The sequence below is a fragment of the Primulina tabacum genome, chromosome 1, assembly GCF_025594145.1.
Source record: "Primulina tabacum isolate GXHZ01 chromosome 1, ASM2559414v2, whole genome shotgun sequence".
NCBI lineage: Eukaryota > Viridiplantae > Streptophyta > Magnoliopsida > Lamiales > Gesneriaceae > Primulina > Primulina tabacum.
This window is the reverse complement of record NC_134550.1, coordinates 46,763,122-46,776,539: the sequence shown is the minus strand read 5'-3', so window position 1 is coordinate 46,776,539 and position 13,418 is coordinate 46,763,122. Positions and strand designations below refer to the sequence as shown.

Below are 13,418 nucleotides of genomic sequence, written 5' to 3'. Positions count from 1 at the left end.
GCGATATCAATTTGATTCAGTTGCATATATATTAGTTTAATGTTTTTTTCTAAAACGACTGGTTAACGAAATTTATTATGTTTGTTAAATATTAAAATATATTATAAATAAAATTTCAAATATGAATTTTGATATATAAATTTTTAAATATATAATAAATATATAATTTTTTAAAAAAAAAATTAAATATAGCGATGGTATTTTTTGAAAAAGCGTCGCTATTTTAAACCAGTCACTAAAATTAATTATGGTTTTTCAAAAACCGTCGTTACACATCAACGACGGCTGACTTAGTAACGACTTCAAAAACCGTCACTAAAACCGTCGCAAACGAAATTAGCTTCGGTTTTAACCATCGCAACCTTTTTTTATACAAAAACCCGGGATTATGCGGATTGCCTTTGACTGAGAAATGCATACCACCAGAAGTTGCAATGCTGCCACAAGAAGGTGATGGTGATTCTAGTATTTTGGATGGATTTAAGTGGCAACTGATTCTTATGGGGTATGGATTTGGAATCATTTTTGGTCATTTCTTTTTTTAACATCAAATGTTCAACTCCAACATCACGATTTACGTGAGATTTGTGTTCTAAATTCTATCCAGAATAACGGGTGAATGTATAATGCATAAATTGATAGTGAGGCAAGATAAATTGCTTGGTTTCTGGTTTTTCCCTGCAACCACAAAATGATAAATCACTGAGAGAATATTTACACGAGTAATAAATTCAGAGACGAGTGAGTGAAACTGCTTTACCTATTCTTATGCATACAAATTACAATTTTACTAAAACAGTAGTAATATTTCATATATTAATCAGTTAATATACACGTATGCCCTATAACTTTGTTCTATATTTCAATTGAATAAAAATTAATTTCAATTGAAAATTTTGTTCCATCTTTATGTATAATCAAAATGTTTTTATCAAACCAGCCAAGTGGGCAATTTGGAAAATCACTAAACCAAAAAGTCTGTAAATGGAAGGGTCTTCTTCAATACCAGAGTTCCCTTGGTAAGAATCAATACCAAAAGTAGGCCGAAATATCACTTCACATAATCACTCTTAACCCGAAACAACGAACATATTCTTTCAAAATTGCGAGAGTAATTTTTCGTGTAGCTATAAAAACAGATTAAAAAGTGAAGAAAATTAAGGAGAAAAAACGCTTGAATTTGTGTTTGTTAGAGAGAAGTACGCGGAACAGATGGAATGAGAGAGAAGAAAACCAAAACTAAATCACTTGCATCTTATATGAGTCTTGACAATATTTATCAATTATTGTTTCTCATTCTATCATAGCACATTCTTAACTGTAGGGCAGAATTATCAATTTATAAATCTGCCAGGTCAACAAAGTTCAACCTCAATGTTCATTTACAAGTGGGCTTGCCACCCCAACAGAGAAGACTCCTTTTTGAGGCAAATTGTATATAAAGTATATAAAAACAAAACTAACGAGAATGGTTAAATTGGGGGAGCACCTAGATCCTCTTCTACCTTGTTATCATTGCATCGCTTGAGCATAAGTAGTTGACCTCGCAAGTGAATAATCTGCAACAGGAAAAGGGACAAAAAAAAAACTATTACTACTTCCCAAAAGAAGCCATCCACTGAGAAGATTTGGCACGAGGAGTGTAGAAAAATGAAGAGGTGAAATTCACGATACCTCTCCTTTAAGTAGTGGAGGAAGACTATCTGTCGAAACTAAGCCAAAAATTTCCTGTGAAACCTTCTCGTCTTTGATACCAGACCATGTTTCAGGGGGTAATGCTAGTAAGAGTGCCGTCAAGACATCATCACTTGCTGGATGCATACCAGAGTAAACACATGAGCCAGAAGTGCAGCTGCTAGCTTCTGTTTGAGATAACGGCACCAGCATATCAACTCCATGCTCTCCATTGCCATTGACCACTGTACCAGACACTACTGTAACAGGCTTGACGCCATTTGTAGCCCTGTAACATCTTACACACGTTTCCCGACAGCAAAACCTATTTGACGAACCCGATATCCCAGCGAAAATTCCAGCCCCTTGGCAGCAAACAGCAGCAGCAATATTTGACAAACTATCCCGCTGATCTGAAGTTTGGTTAAACTGGCAGACAAGTTTTTCAGTAGATAAAAGATCAGTCACCATCTTATAAAGGCCAGTTTCTTGCACTTGTTTCAAGACCTCTCCCTGAAAATTTATATGGATTGTAGAAAATTAAAACACCATACAGACAACAAAATAAGGAGCACAATTCTCTGTGTGCAAAGGGTTCCTTTCGTTTCACCTTGATAGCAAGCCTTCCTTTTTCCTCTTGACTTAAACCTTGATCGCCATCCTCTCTTCTGCGAACCTCAGCAACCCACTTAATAAACTTGGAAAAATTTGAAGGAAGAGACATGACAAGTGTGGAGAGAACATTCTTGACATCCTTCTCACTATTCACACTTAACAGCATTGGAACATCATCCATCAAATATTTTGCAGTGCTGGTCCAACTCTCGTCCTTACAGCTCTGCAAGGCAGTTATCTTAACTGTAAACACAATCGGAAATCCAAAGGAACTAAGGTAGGGTGTGACCAAACAATTTAGACCATTGAAGTCTTAGAAGTGAAAACATTCATTGTTCACCCACAGCAATGGTAGATTGGAGCAACAACTAAGTGAAACTTGACGTGTCAGTGGATTAAATTGACAAAACTGACGTAAAAATTATTCATCAGGCATCATCAAATCAATTCACGTTCATCAGTTTGAAACTCATGAAGCAAACACACCAAGCAATCAATGGCGCAACCACAAATGAATTAGTTAACCGGAGATTTGCAGAGTTCTTTTTATCTGAATCATTTCACCCTGTGACTACCTCTTCTGAAAGACACAAGAAAATAGATAATCATAATTCTGCTTATGAAGGTTGTTAGTAATAGCATTATTTGGATCATACCAGGGTATACAGCAAAGCCGGTTCTCTCTGATGCCTGGACACGAGCATGAACCTGACAGCATATTTCAAGTCAATGGGGACATGCAGAGAGCTACAGGCATGTAATCAAATACATAAGTGAATGCATGCTAAACTGCAAACTATTGCCAATTGTCTGAAAGGCTTCAATCAGAAACATTAATTGCTTTCAAATATGGCTTCATGGGAAGTTAAGGTTGCCAGCTTTAGGTTCTATGCACCCATCGATCACTGAGGTGGCAAAGGATATTAATAAATGACTAAAAACACGAGATGGAATTTTTCTAGAGGTAACTTTATGTACTCTCCATAACAAAATGCACAATGAAATGCAAGTAGACATACCCACGTTGTTGTCCAGTTGTTTCATCAATAGTATTCATGGCATCCCAGAGAAGCTTAAGTGGGACCCAGTGAGGAGGATATTTAAACCGTGCAACATCTAGAATCAATGCCATATCACGTTCAGCATGATATCCCCCGATTGGTGAAAAATGACCTGTCCCAGTCTACAAAAAATCTCGTTCACATTACAATGATACTAAGCTTGAAACCAGCAAGAAAAAAATTTATAACAAAACCTAACGGAACCAAGAGGAATTTACCGAACACATAACCAACATATCAATCAAAATACCAGATGAAAGATAGCTGCAGCCTTGTAATTACTTCCCAAAAGGCTTATAAGTTAAAAAAAACAGGTATAGAAAATTAAAGACATCAATATGGCTGTCAATAGCGCGAGGAACATGTCTTAAACCTAGACACGATGAAAAAGAATCAGATTAACATCACATATACAGGCCCTGAAATGATCAATTGAAGAGTAAAAGATACAAAATTGATAATTTTATGGAATATAGGAATGACAGTGTTCAGAACTTGAAAACACGCAGACTTAAAGCAAGGCTTTGCAAGATACTATAGCATATGCATATGATAAGTCGTTGATCATATAATAACTGCTTAGTTTGGATAGATTCAATCGCATACCACAAAGTACAAGAATTTTAAATACAACAGTTACCCAAAACATCTGATGAAGCCTGTCTACAACACAGGGACACTAAATTTTCCCCTGCATACAGGCTTGAAAACATTATTACATATGCCCAAAAATAAACTTCCACCAGATGTAGCAGTATGGAAGCGGCAGCAAAAAACATGGTATTTGTCACAAAACGGATGAGACACTCAAATTCAGATTGCAGGAGCCAACTCAAAAGGAAAAGGCCAATCTGAGAAAGCAAAAATTTTAATATGGAAGCCTTGAGCAAAAACTACAGCTTTATTTGAATTTTTATGATCAACTAAAAAGATCGGAAGAGAAAATATCCACCTGCTTAAATGTTCCTCTGTTATAAGATGAAATCAGATGACAATCATCTGAACTTGAACAGTCCATCACATACTTCCGAAATTCATCAAAAGTGCTCTGATTTGCCCGAAAAGCTTTGACATCAGCTCCAGCACAATGGGCCAAGCAAACAACCTTCCCAAATGAAATACCTTTATCCTTGACCTCTTCTAGAGGCTCGCAGCAATCCAACATCGATTCATCGAACCATCTCCAAGGCCCTGTGATTAAATCTCAACAGGCTTGTGATACAAACTTTATTTCAGGGAGAAAGAAGTTAATTTCCACATAATATTTAGAATTGTTTACGGAAGGAGAACGATAAAGTAAAGTTAAAGCTAATAATTTTATAATGTTGCCAGCAATTAAAGAACTCTTCTGTACGCAAAATGCCAATCTCTCTAATGTGTCCCCCAAATTCTCCCAGGAGAAGTGAAATTGTCAACCGCAACAAGGATGTTCGGTGTTTGCATCTTTCTAATAACAAATTAATAATTTAAGGGAAAAATGCAGGTAAATGAAAGCAAGAAACAGAAAAAAAGCAGAGTTTCCAAAAATTCAAAAGTTTCCAACACCACAAAGATTATTTAAATAGAAGGGTAAAATGTTGCACTTTGATCCAAATGGCAATCATTTTCCAATCTCTGCAATTTTTCCTAAAACCCATGACAAACACCTCGCATTATATAAATCCGCTATTCCGCTTGTGTTTCAACTATCAAAAAATAGTCGAGACGGTAAACCACCATCTTAAAAGCTTATGTCAGTATGTATGTAAGACAATATATAATATCACAACTCCCAAGCTTGACAACGTTATTAAATTTGAAAGTTTGCACATCGGTGAAAAGAAAACCAAAGAATATAACCATGAAAACGAAAGAAATTTGCAGGATGCTAATTTAAGTTTAACATAGTGAAACATGTCTAGAATTAGCATGAAACCCGTCCACCATCTTATATGAGTTACCTTTCCATCTTCTACCTGGATCAATAGCAAGGGCATTCAATACCATTGAAAGGCTAGCCAAACCACAATAGGCAGGTTCAGATTGCGTCTGAAAATAAGAAATCAGCTTGAAAAATCCTTCCATAGTACCATTGTGAATGGCCTCTGAGAAGAGTTTCTGCATTGCAGGTCATGAAAAAGATCCATAACATGAAATGAGGAATATAGAAGACCATTTACACACATCATCATAAATTCATGCTTATATCTTAGAAACGTGAGCATGGAGAAAATTCCCAGAACTTCCAACTCAGTTAATAGATCGTATGATAAATAATTCCAGATTTTATCCAGAAAATTTTGAGGGAAACCTTTAAATCCACACAACTCTGAAAAACATTAATTTACCAGCTAAAAGATCATATCATAACATGTTAAATTGACTCCATAACTGCTCAATATATGATAATGTCATTCTAAATAAATTGACTGTCCCTAGCTTTGATCACAAACCGTGTGTTAGAATAGATGACCTGTAAGCAAACTGTTGGCTAGGGAATTTATTGACTCAGTTGTAATAAACAATCTTTATTTTAATATAATTCATTATTACATGGTTTGTTATTTATTTATCTCTATACACATGTGATCAACATAGATAAAGACCTTGATTATACTTTAATGCAAATGAATCGTAATTCGATGTTGAAACTCATTTTTAAACAATGTATAATCTAAATTTGTTCCTAGTCGATTCAGCCGCCTAAAACATGGAAAAAGTTCGCTTGAGCTCGAGACTAGCATCTGTGATGTTGTGTACCGTGTTTCTTGTTAAGGGCATGGAGATGTCCAAACATGCAGATGGGTAGTCATATGATGATTATACCGAACTACCCTCCCTCGGACTTTCCAAGTGGTTATCATTCATCGAGAGGATAAGTTCGTGGTTATGATTGTACACCATTAGTCCTTACGACCCGAGACAACACTGAGGCTCTATATGCTAGGACTTTGCTTTGACTCGTTTACCGACTACAGGAGGGTCATCAGGTGGTGAGATTGGGTACAGTTGCGACACATGTAGGAGCCAGTGCAATGTAGTCGGGAATTCACCGCTCACCTACGGGTGTGGATATCCTATGTGTTCTGATGAAATAATAGTGCATGGAATCTCTGGCCAGAGTATGAGATGTACGTTAGAGAAGGAGTTCTCCAATTGTACATGCGATGCCACTATTTATTCTCCTATATGTGTCACATAGTTATTGAATTCTTATGCAACCCTCGATGAACCAATGGTTGCAGATTCGATCGAGATATATGAGATGAAGGGACCGTACTGGACGTTAATCATAACCGACTGGTTCTTGCAGGCACTATCAGTGATACCTAGGGAATCATGGGGCGATGCTTCTAGACGCTCTTACCATGATTCGATGGGTTTAATCAAAAATATGATTTCTGACATTCTCATGATCAATTGTTGATACATAGAATTGGGAAAATTAGGGTAAGCTCGAATAAAGGATTATGTCATAAATCACAAAATGTTGTGAACCCACGGCTAGCTGTATCCCTGAACCATTGAGGGTCACATAAGCACTGGATCATTTGTTCCTATTGAGAGAATAAATTCAAGAAGTTGAATTTATATTATAATATAGTAAATTCAAAGAGTTTAATTTATGATAACTAAATTTTGAGAAAATAAATTCAATGAGTTGAATTTATGAGATAGTAAATTCAAGAAATTGAATTTATAAAATTTGAAGAGAATAAATTCAAGGAGTTGAATTTATTAAATTTGAGGATTTAATTTATAAAACTCAAAAGTTGAGTTTATTAAATATAGTGGGAAGTGTGTTTAATGGGCTTGTAGCAGTACAAGTCCAACTTACTAAATAATTAAAATTCTTAATGGACTTTGATTAATTAATTAAACTAGTTGGACTAACCCAAATAATTAATCAAGCCCATTGATGTTAATTATGAATATTAGGTCATGGCTTGTTTATAAAAACGAGTAAGCAAGCCAAAACCCTAGTCTCCACTTGACACCAAATTTTCGAAAATTCCTCTCCTCTCTCTCTCTCAAATATTTCGGCCATCCTCTCTTGAAAAAGAGGTTAAGCCGCCTCTCGATTTTTAATCTCCAACATTGAAACTTCTTCCAAATATTCTAGTGCTATTTGAAAGAGAAACAAATCTTCTAGTCGTGGACCTGATTCGAAGATTGAATGAAGGAGTTCTTGAAGAAAGTTCGTAGAAATACATCAAGAGCTATCTCCGCTAATCTCTGAATAGTTGGAGCCTTGTGAATCATTTACCAAAGATAAAAGTTTTAAACATCCTATGTATGTTTAATTATTAAAATCATACGAGTGCTCAAACAACTATTTTGATTGTCAAAATAAAATAAAAATTTTAAAACTTCCACTGCGTTTTGGACACGAGAAAACCGATATCCAACACCGTGGACACAGTCATAATATGATTATTATGAGTAGCCTTAGATTCCTAAAAATTCAAGTTTTAAACATCAATTTCTCCACTTTTAACAATCCGTTCATGTCAGCTACTTGTAACATACCGATTGATTCATCAAAACAAACTTATTCCCAGAAATCGATCAGCTTCTCAAATAGAATCTCGATCCTTTCACTGAAAACAGCATTTTTCTTACCCTAATCTTTGTCGCTCCCAGTACAAAAAAAAGTTCCAGTTCTTGGCTACTATATGATATAATTACATCTTATCCTCCTCACTGAGTAAGCATAATTTCAAATGACATAGCAGTTAATGTCTAATCAACAAAGACCTGATTTCAACAATAACAACAAAAATTGAAAAGTAAAGTAAACAGAGCGTAAACCTAACGCTCAACGCAATCGTATTAACAAACAAAAACTACCACAGAAATACCTTGCCTTCAAAAGAAGCAAAATCAATGGCAGGAGGAGAAGGGAGTACACGCCTATACAAGCCTGCCATCGCCATTTGTCTTCAAGCTCGGACTAGGGTTCTGCAAGTAACTTTTTCAACTTTTTTCTCAGTGGCAGAATACCCAAAACTATGTATATTAATATCTTTGTCAACCCGCGTAAACAACCCGTTTTCAAAAAAGGCAAATATTCCTTCGATAGTTGCCTTTTACGACCGGTGATTCTTTTATTAATGATTTGATTTTTAACCAGACAAAAATAAAATAAATTATATATAGACGGGTGATCATGCATTTATTTCAATGTCAGCTACAAAAATGATTCAACTTGAAAAAAATTTGTACAAAAACTGAAAGTTGATTTGCTTCACAAAAAAATAAATGTATAAAACTATCATCATTTGATAAAATACTATTATTTAGTGAGACAATTCAGGTCACGCAAATTTTGTTACTTCCAAAAATATTATGTTATCATCCATTCGACACATGACACGTGTATTGAATGATGAATAATGATCAATCATCTATACATCATGATTGAATGAGTTATCGTGATTTATCCATTCACGTCTCATGTGTTGAGTAGATAATGACACTGCTCATATGGGCAGCATGAACAAGACCTATTAGAAATCAATCCTGACTTCACAGTTCTTACTTCATTTGTTTTTGTGTCTTGAGTCCCTTGACAGTGATACACGATTTAAGATTGTAGTAATCTTTTTTGTCGTCGGAAATAAATATAGATTTCATTTTCCGATTATGGGTATTTCATCCTACATCCGGAATAACAGTATTTACTACTCCTACATTAGTGAAATCAGCTATTTCTGGATCGAAGTGAACTTGTATATCCATCTGTTATGCAGTGATGACCAATTTATTTCAGTATCTGTTACAGAAATTAAGGCACTTCTTTGCCAAAAAAGCCATATTCATGGAAATAACAATAGAAACGACAATACTACATATTTCTACTATGTATTCTGAATTCTATTCCATCGCACACCTATGGAAGCTAATCCTCTGAATGATAGCAGAATTTGCAGAAACAGATGATTTGTAGTTGGTTTATAGAGAGACCATCAATCTGAAAAAAACAATTCTTGAAATGTGAGCAGGTGCTAGCTACCTAGGCCAAAAACTTCAGTTCATGTCGAGCAAAATCAAGGGAAATCCCCCAGAACATCAGTGCCCATTAGACTTTAATCTACTCTCATCCTCTTCTTCATGTATACTTGGAATAGGACTCTGCTCAAAGCTGGCATTTCGTAATGTGGACCCAGTATCAGGTTCATTGGAGTTGGAGCCTTTGGATCTTGATTTCGTGGACCCACCACCGTTGACAGACTCCTTGGACTTCTTTCTACGCGATTTCTTGGGGATGTCGGGGAGGTCTCGTGAGGGCGAACTGGTTCCTTGGCTTGATTCTTGTAGCTGGCGAGTCGACTTAACGCTGCCGCCTTCTGATGAATCCTTGGACTGATGCCTTCTTGAATGTCTTGATTTGGTTGATGAGTCTTTCTTTCTCGGGGAGTCGTTTGCGTTGTTCTCTGCTGAGGCATGGCGCCTGGAAGATTTTGGTAACTCCGGGAGATCCTTGCGTGGAGAATTCGATGATTTGTTGCCTCTCCCTGAATCTACAACACCATATTTTATGTAAATGAAACATCAGTTATTATCTGGTTTATAATTTCGTTTGAGCAAATTATTATGAAAAGAATTTGAACCTGCAGAAACCCATTTGATTTCAGGGTTCTCTCCAAGTTCTCCTGGGGGGCCCAACGGTGCGGATTGGAATCCTGTTTGTGATGGAAACTCTTTCATCTGCAAGAATTTTTCAGTAAATTACCCAATTTAATATATGGAATGATCAGTCCTCCTACATAATTGCATGCAATTCACGTATGTTGCTGTGGGAAAAAAAAAAGACTAGCTGCAACATTTTCTCAAGTCGTCAAAATGCTGTTCAATACCCAGCTAGGTGAATCAATGGATGGTCCATCCCATCCTATGTGAGCTACATGCTTTACATCTGTGGGTAAGCCAATCTGCATTTCTGGCTCTTTTCCATCCTCTGCATCAAAAAAGTTCTCCTTTTAGGACAGAACTTCAAATTAACATCTATTTCATGATAGTAAATATCTTGTCATCCCTCCAAAAACATGGTATTTAACGGGTTCTTCTATACTGCACTGGAGAAGATCTCCCCGTGCAAGCACTATCATCAAATTGGGCGATGTTTGCATGTTTTGAAGCGCATCCATCCCCGAATTTGGAAATTCCACCCCGTCTAAAGATGGGGAAGTCTAATGCATATGTACAATCCCATCTCTTAATAAGGAAAAAAAAGGTTCATTCCGTGTGGTCGCCATACATCTTTTGCATCGTAAATTAGATGAAAAGAAACAAACACTTCACTAACACATTATACAATGAAAGAGTTGTTTTTCCATGAAAAGCTCACCGAATATCTGAGAAATGTATCTTAGACCTTTCAAAAGGCCCTTCACCTTAGTCGACATCTTTATTTCTTCTTCTCTGCAATTCAAGGATTAAGAGGAGAAAACCAACCCTTTACAAGGAAATTCAGTGCTTTATATCCCATATACTTGAAATTGATCCATGCAATAAAAGAACATGGATTCTTGAAGTCCAAGATGGAGGCTTATCGGAGATATATTATTATGTATCTGATTTCCTTCGGGTGGTTGACTCTGTTTTGCGAAAATGTAAAGATGTTCAAAACAGAAGGCTCAACAATCCAAAAGCAAATGCTGTCAAAGCGAAACCTTCCATCTATTCAATGGCAATTAAACCTTTGGTCCACAATGCCCGTTAAGACAGAGCATGTCCACCATCGAAAATTTAGGTTGGAATTAATGTATTCCAAGAAAACATAAACTCATGCTAAATTTAGAATAGCCCGTAACGAAGCCTTGGGGTTCCTGGGATGGCGGGTAATCTGCCACCATTTATTTTTTCATTGTTGAAACAGTAATGGTATAGCTTCACTTGGTGTGGTATGATTTTAGGGTGCATAAATGTCTTTCGTTGCAAAGTCTAAAGTTTTCTTTGAATTTATATGTTAGAGATTTTTCTCAAAATCATGTTTTTACGTATACATGAACATGAAAAAATAATATGCGGAAGCTTAAATCGAGTGTTACCTCCGGCCATTGAAAATTTTGATTTCTCTGATTTTCTTCTCGGTTGATGCCTTCTAAGCACTCCACCCTCTCAATAGATGGTGTAAATTTTTCTTATGAGGTGTGTGCTTAGGGACCTCAATCGCTCTATTTATAGACATTTCTCATGCCATCGATGAGTGTATCGGGAGCCGAGATTCAGAAGAAGAATCGTGTACGCATCTAAATTTTCTTGGCCGTCGCCAATATCAATTTGTACACGCTACTTCTTTTAATATGTGTCACGTTTTTTCTTACATTCTCCCACTTGACACATATATGTCATTTACCATAGGAGAAAACAAAATACATGAATCATGGTGATAAGTCATCTTAAAACGAATATTATCTTACATGTATTACAATTATGTCTCTCAAATCTGTATAACTTAATGAATAAACCTAATGTTTATTCGAGGTCCAACTTTATTGATATTTCTCAAATCAATGAATGTGTACACAACAAATATAAGAAAATATCACATCATAATTTCATTAATTTGTTTTTACAACAAAATTACATAAAGGAACCAAGTCTCATTCTTTCTGTATGATCCTTAAATTTCAATGGTGGCATGCCTTTAGTTAAAGGATCTGCAATCATCAATTCAGTGCTAATGTGCTCGATAAGTAACTTTTTATCTTTAACACGTTCTCGTATGGCTAAATACTTAATTTCGATGCGCTTGCTTCGACTACCACTTTTGTTATTTTTAGCCATAAAAACAGCAGTTGAATTGTCACAATATATTCTTAATGGCTTAGATATAGAATCCATAACTCTAAGCCCCGAAATGAAACTCTTCAGCCATACACCATGTGAGGTTGCCTCAAAACAAGCTACGAACTCAGCTTCCATAGTGGAAGTAGCAATCAATGTCTGCTTTGCACTTCTCCAAGATACAGCTCCACCAGCTAGCATAAAAATATATCCGGAAGTGGATTTTCGTGAATAAATGCAGACCTAGAATTCTCGAACAATCTTTCATCCGATATCTCTCTAAAACTTTGTTGATATAGTTTTCTTGAGACAGACCTAGAATATCTCGAATTCTGTCTCTATGTATCTTAATGCCAATGACATAAGATGCATCGCCCATATCCTTCATATCAAAGTTTTTAGAGAGAAATTGTTTCACCTCATATAACAAACCCTTATCATTTGTTGCAAGTAATATATCATCCACATATAGAATAAGAAAACAAATCTTGCTCCCACTGACCTTCTGGTATATACATTGATCCATGGGGTTCTCAACGAATCCGAATGAAGAGATAACATCATGAAATTTTAAATACCATTAACGGGAAGCTTGTTTCAGTCCATATATAGATTTCTTAAGCTTACAAACCAATTGCTCACTATTACTAGAGAAGAATCCTTCAGGTTGTTTCATATAAACATTTTCCTCTAGTTCTCCATTGAGAAAAGTTGTTTTCACATCCATTTGTTGCAAATCTAAGTCAAAATGTGCAACTAATGCTAGAATGATACGGAAAGAATTTTTCTTAGACACAGGGGAAAAGTTTCCTTATAATCGATTCATTCCTGCTGAGTGAATCCTTTAGCAACGAGTCTTGCTTTATATCTTTCAATGTTGCCTAATGAGTCTTTCTTTGTTTTGAAGACCCATTTACATCCAATGGCTTTTACACCATCAGGCAACTGAACAAGATCCCAGACTCCATTAACTGCGATAGAATTCATCTCTTCTTTCATAGCATTAAACCATAGTTTTGACTCATTACAACTCATGGCTTGTGAAAATGTTTCAGGATCATTTTCGGCTCCGATAAAATCCGATTCGTGTAAATACACAACACAATCACTAGATATAGCTGATCTTCGTATTCTAGTAGATCTCCTAAGGTTGTTTGGTTGATCAACATTTTCTTGTTGTTCTTCATTAACAACTTGATCTACTGGATTTTCATCAGCGATTTGTGGAACTTCAGTAATCGGTTGCCTAACACCCATTTGGTCTTGAGGGGTGTGAATAACAATCAATCTATCATT

The 13,418-nt window shown here is 35.9% G+C and overlaps 2 protein-coding genes across 3 annotated transcripts; both read right to left on the bottom strand.

Moving 5' to 3' along the window:
* Positions 1–1,218: 1,218 nt before the first annotated feature.
* LOC142545081 (glutathione gamma-glutamylcysteinyltransferase 1) lies at positions 1,219–8,421 on the bottom strand. 2 transcript variants are annotated; one of them, XM_075652061.1, is made up of 8 exons: positions 8,192–8,421; positions 5,291–5,447; positions 4,303–4,541; positions 3,309–3,472; positions 2,946–2,997; positions 2,285–2,512; positions 1,675–2,187; positions 1,219–1,559 (listed from the first exon to the last, which is right to left on the bottom strand). In XM_075652061.1, the coding sequence occupies exons 1-8, from the start codon at positions 8,264–8,266 to the stop codon at positions 1,473–1,475; spliced, it is 1,515 nt and encodes a 504-aa protein (XP_075508176.1). In that variant the 5' UTR covers positions 8,267–8,421; the 3' UTR covers positions 1,219–1,472. The 2 variants fall into 2 exon arrangements, with proteins under 2 accessions (XP_075508176.1, XP_075508179.1); XM_075652064.1 differs by having other exon boundaries at positions 8,197–8,352.
* A 630-nt stretch (positions 8,422–9,051) lies between these two features.
* On the bottom strand, positions 9,052–11,006 carry LOC142519062 (CRIB domain-containing protein RIC6-like). The gene is made up of 4 exons (XM_075621958.1): positions 10,681–11,006; positions 10,190–10,290; positions 9,944–10,040; positions 9,052–9,853 (listed from the first exon to the last, which is right to left on the bottom strand). Exons 1-4 carry the CDS (start codon positions 10,736–10,738, stop codon positions 9,402–9,404), a joined length of 708 nt encoding a protein of 235 aa, XP_075478073.1. The 5' UTR covers positions 10,739–11,006; the 3' UTR covers positions 9,052–9,401.
* Positions 11,007–13,418: the final 2,412 nt, after the last annotated feature.

What these genes read in the sequence shown, in the direction of transcription:
- LOC142545081 (XM_075652061.1), bottom strand. Translation starts at nt 8,266, where the DNA reads ATGGCGATGGCAGGCTTGTATAGGCGTGTACTCCCTTCTCCTCCTGCC. An exon ending in TCCAGGTAGAAGATGGAAAG is followed by an intron (nt 4,542 to 5,290) that starts GTAACTCATATA and finishes ATTTAATCACAG; the next exon opens with GGCCTTGGAGATGGTTCGAT. An exon ending in ACAACTGGACAACAACGTGG is followed by an intron (nt 2,998 to 3,308) that starts GTATGTCTACTT and finishes ATATGCTGTCAG; the next exon opens with GTTCATGCTCGTGTCCAGGC.
- LOC142519062 (XM_075621958.1), bottom strand. Translation starts at nt 10,738, where the DNA reads ATGTCGACTAAGGTGAAGGGCCTTTTGAAAGGTCTAAGATACATTTCT. An exon ending in ATACATTTCTCAGATATTCG is followed by an intron (nt 10,291 to 10,680) that starts GTGAGCTTTTCA and finishes TTTTTGATGCAG; the next exon opens with AGGATGGAAAAGAGCCAGAA. An exon ending in CCATTGATTCACCTAGCTGG is followed by an intron (nt 10,041 to 10,189) that starts GTATTGAACAGC and finishes AAATTCTTGCAG; the next exon opens with ATGAAAGAGTTTCCATCACA.